Source organism: Micrasema longulum, unplaced genomic scaffold (genome assembly GCF_059751315.1).
Source record: "Micrasema longulum isolate JH-2025_06_02 unplaced genomic scaffold, ASM5975131v1 h1tg000044l, whole genome shotgun sequence".
NCBI lineage: Eukaryota > Metazoa > Arthropoda > Insecta > Trichoptera > Brachycentridae > Micrasema > Micrasema longulum.
This window is the reverse complement of record NW_028277251.1, coordinates 725343-729093: the sequence shown is the minus strand read 5'-3', so window position 1 is coordinate 729093 and position 3751 is coordinate 725343. Positions and strand designations below refer to the sequence as shown.

General features: G+C 37.1%; 1 protein-coding gene across 1 annotated transcript; it reads right to left on the bottom strand.

The window, feature by feature from the left end:
• Positions 1–314: 314 nt before the first annotated feature.
• On the bottom strand, positions 315–3423 carry LOC148285280 (uncharacterized). Its single transcript, XM_088227888.1, has one exon. It carries the CDS (start codon positions 3202–3204, stop codon positions 1576–1578), a length of 1629 nt encoding a protein of 542 aa, XP_088084014.1. The 5' UTR covers positions 3205–3423; the 3' UTR covers positions 315–1575.
• Between the last annotated feature and the right edge of the window lie 328 nt (positions 3424–3751).

The following is a 3751-nucleotide window of genomic DNA, read 5'->3' as shown; positions in this document are numbered from 1 at the left end:
ATCCACAAAAAACAAATGCTGTTTGTAAAAATTCAAAAACAAACTTTTTTATACACAAAAAAACATCTTTTAATTTTTTTGAAAATGCATTCTCCTCGAATGCTACCCTGGTAGATCGATGAATAAAACATTCATGCTCCTAACTTTTTTTTACATATTCGATTGAAGGTTTTAATATCTACGAACATGAACAACACGAAAATCTATATTTCTCTGAAAACCGCACGTAAATCGGTAAAGCCGTTTAGGAGGAGTACGGTGACATCACACGTACAGAGGAATTATATTTATAAAAATAATGAATAACCACAAACTTAGTGCTTCAAATACAAAATTTAATTTAGATGTATAATGTATTCGTGATGGAATGGGTTGACAATTAAATCACTGTATTTTATTACACATTATTGAATATAATATAGGCATTTAAGATCCGCTCACTGCCTACATTATAGATTATAGTGTATGTCACATAATTTTGCAGCCGTGGTCTACGTTGACCACGCTAAAAATATATAAATGCCTAGTATATTCTGACTTCTGACACTCATCCCTACAAATAATATATAAGGCACTGCGCTGGATTGTTGCGTGTGTTATGCACAAAGCTTTTCAATGTGGCAATAAGTGGAAAGTTATAAGCTACCCGAGTTATTGGTCAAGAGTATCTTAACCGATAATTTTATCCACACATAAATGCGTTTTGATAGCTACCAATTTAGAAAAGGGGAACATCACATAAAGTTTACACCTTTAACCCTGTGATCATAGAATTAAGAATAGTCCAGAAACCGCATACGCACATAAAACAGAAGGCGCCTAAACTACTCATAAATTAGTAGGTTTACGTTTTGACCCATTAGTTTCTTTGTAGACGTCGCTCAGTAGAGAGACGAGAGAGTAGACTTAGAGTTACCGGATGGTATCACATTTCAAGTGTAATTAGCAAATGAATGTGTATGTAACAAATGCATTACTTAAAAATTTAATTATTTTTCTATCTGTCAGATTGTCGAAGAAACAAAATGGAAATTTTGTTAGTGTTGCCAGGGTAGTAATTTTTTTACCCTACTTTGCTTGTCTAATGAGAGAACTAATTAAAATTGGACCTCGGATTAAACAGCTCTGTGGTGGACATTTGACCGACATTATCTTCAAAACATCAAATATTATTTAACATGATATAAAAATATCAGTTTTATGTGAAATAAAAATTGTTTTATATTTTAAGTTTAAAGTTCATTAATTCAATTACATTAAATGACTGTTGTGTCCATCAATATTTCCGTGTGCACAATAAAATTTTAGAGAAATTAACAGATAGCTTTTTTTTCTACCTTACATTTGTGTTATGATTATATTTTTTCCTATCGTGCAACATTACGCGGCGTAGCACGAATGCGCGCGGCGAAAGGGGGGCATAGTAGGGGGATTTATGGACCTCCTTCTCTCCTTCTGGGCTATTCTTAATTCTATGGTCTCTTAATATTTTTGGTAATCAATCAGGGTAGGCAGTAAGCAGGCATTGCTTATTTGCCAATACGAAGTGCAGACTTGTCGTGCAGTTATAATATTTTACTTAATAACCCTTCTGTCTGTATGTTCGCCGACTCTGTAATGTACTTTGTGAATTCTCAACATGTGTCTGTTAACATGCTGGTTAATTTTGAATTTCATATTACAAAGAGGACAAGTGTATTTCCTTTCGTCAGAATGCGACAGCATGTGTCTCTGTAGCGAGGGATTGTCGTAGCACTTGTAATCACAAAGCTGGCATTTTGTGTTCTTTTCCCCCTCGTGCAGCATAAAGTGGCCGATCAGAGCTCGCTTCAACCGAGTCTTGTGGCCGCAGTAGTCGCATTCGTACTTCTTGGGGTCGGTGTGCATCTTGATGTGATAAGCGAGATCCCCTCGGTCTACGAAAGAACGACTGCAAAACTTGCACGGGAAATTGCGAATGTTCATGTGTCGTTTCAGGTGAATTTTGAGAATGCGTTTGCAAGAGAGCTGCTTGCCGCAGATTTCGCACGTGCACACGTACACCTTGGAGTGCACCTTCTGGTGTCTTCTGAATGAATTTTTATATTTGTACGATTTCCCGCATTTACGACATTCAAAATTATCCGGACATCGCTTCCTGTGTTTCATTAAAGTAACGTAGTCGACGAAACGAATTTTACAAACATCACATTTATAAGGCTTGTCCGTGTGCTGGTTCAAGTGGTAGATAAATATATGTTTCTTGTCGAAACTCCTGCTGCAGAACTCGCATTCGTAAAGGTTTTCCGCGGTGCGCTTGAAGCCCCGGTCATCCGCGTCCAGGAGGCAAGCTTCCTTTATACGGCGTTTGTACAGCTCGTTTCCCTTGCAAAACATCTTGTGGATTTTATACTGGTTAAAATTAGCATAACTCGCTCGGCAGTAAAAACACTTGCTCAAATTAAGTCCCGTGCACACCGCCCTGTGAGACTTGAGGTATTCAGCACTGGGGCATTTGGTCCTGCAGATATCACACTGTAGTGGTTTCTTGCTTGCGTGAGCTCCCGAATGTAAAATTAATTTACGTTGAGAAGCTGACGAAAAGGAACACTTTTTACATCTAAACAGGTTAGTAGTTTCTGATTCGCTATCTTTTTCAATAGTTTGTATTATATTGCGATTATTTTCTATTTCCTCAGTTTTTAGGCTCGGGAGATCAGAGTTAACACTCGCTAAATTAGTTTGATGCGAAGATTTTTTTGCATAATTTTCCCCATCATCACAGTCAGATAATTCGATTAACGGATCATCTTGCGCATCACTATCGCTATTATTTTTTAATTCCGATTTAAACCAATCCGCGGGAAGCACTTCTCGCTTGACGGGAGCCAGAGTCTTAGTATGCTGCACCGGTTTCCGGACATTTTCCTGACTAGTGCAGCTGTAAGACTTCCTCAGAAGGGCATCGGCGAGTTCGCACCGGAGTCTGAAGCCGTTGGCAGCCTCCAGGTCCCCTAAGCACTGAGCGCAGATGATATCGGGCAGGCCATCCTGGCAGGTTATCTGCACTTGCGCGCACGACATCACCATGAAAGCGATGGTGCTATATTCTATCTCGTCGAAAACACATTTAGATCCTTCAATGTTTTCTGTCAAACAAACTCTACACATTTGCTTAGACCTTTTCACTAAATAGTGTTGTGTTATTTCTAATTCCAAATTCATCTTAACAATTAAATGTTTTTAATTAATGAATTAACAAACTGAATAGAGAAACGAATTAAGGACCGATTAAATTAAATATTTATTGCTCTGATTAATTGTTGTCAATCCATTTTATTGTCAGCATTTAGCATCAAAAACTCAAATTATGTCAAACGTCAAACCAAAAATTGTACAGCCGTCAAACGTCAAAGTCAAAAACACAGACAAAGTCAAGGTGAAAAAAACGTAGATAAATGGAAATGTTTTTCTTCTTCTTCGTTTTTTCATGGCTTTTTCACAACTTTACTCGGGTGTTCTGGCCAGTATCGAGTATTTTTGTTTTTTTTTTTTACATATATGCACATGTGTTAGTAATATAATATTTACAAGTTAGTATGTTAGTATTTAATATAATATATACATATAATAATATAACATATTTACAGCTTTACACCATTTACAACAAGATATTTACATAGGATTTGAAATACACGTTTATTGGGTGGGGACAGGAGAGTAAGAATATGAATAGGGAATGGGATGTTAATATCAGAGAGGTCGGATAGGA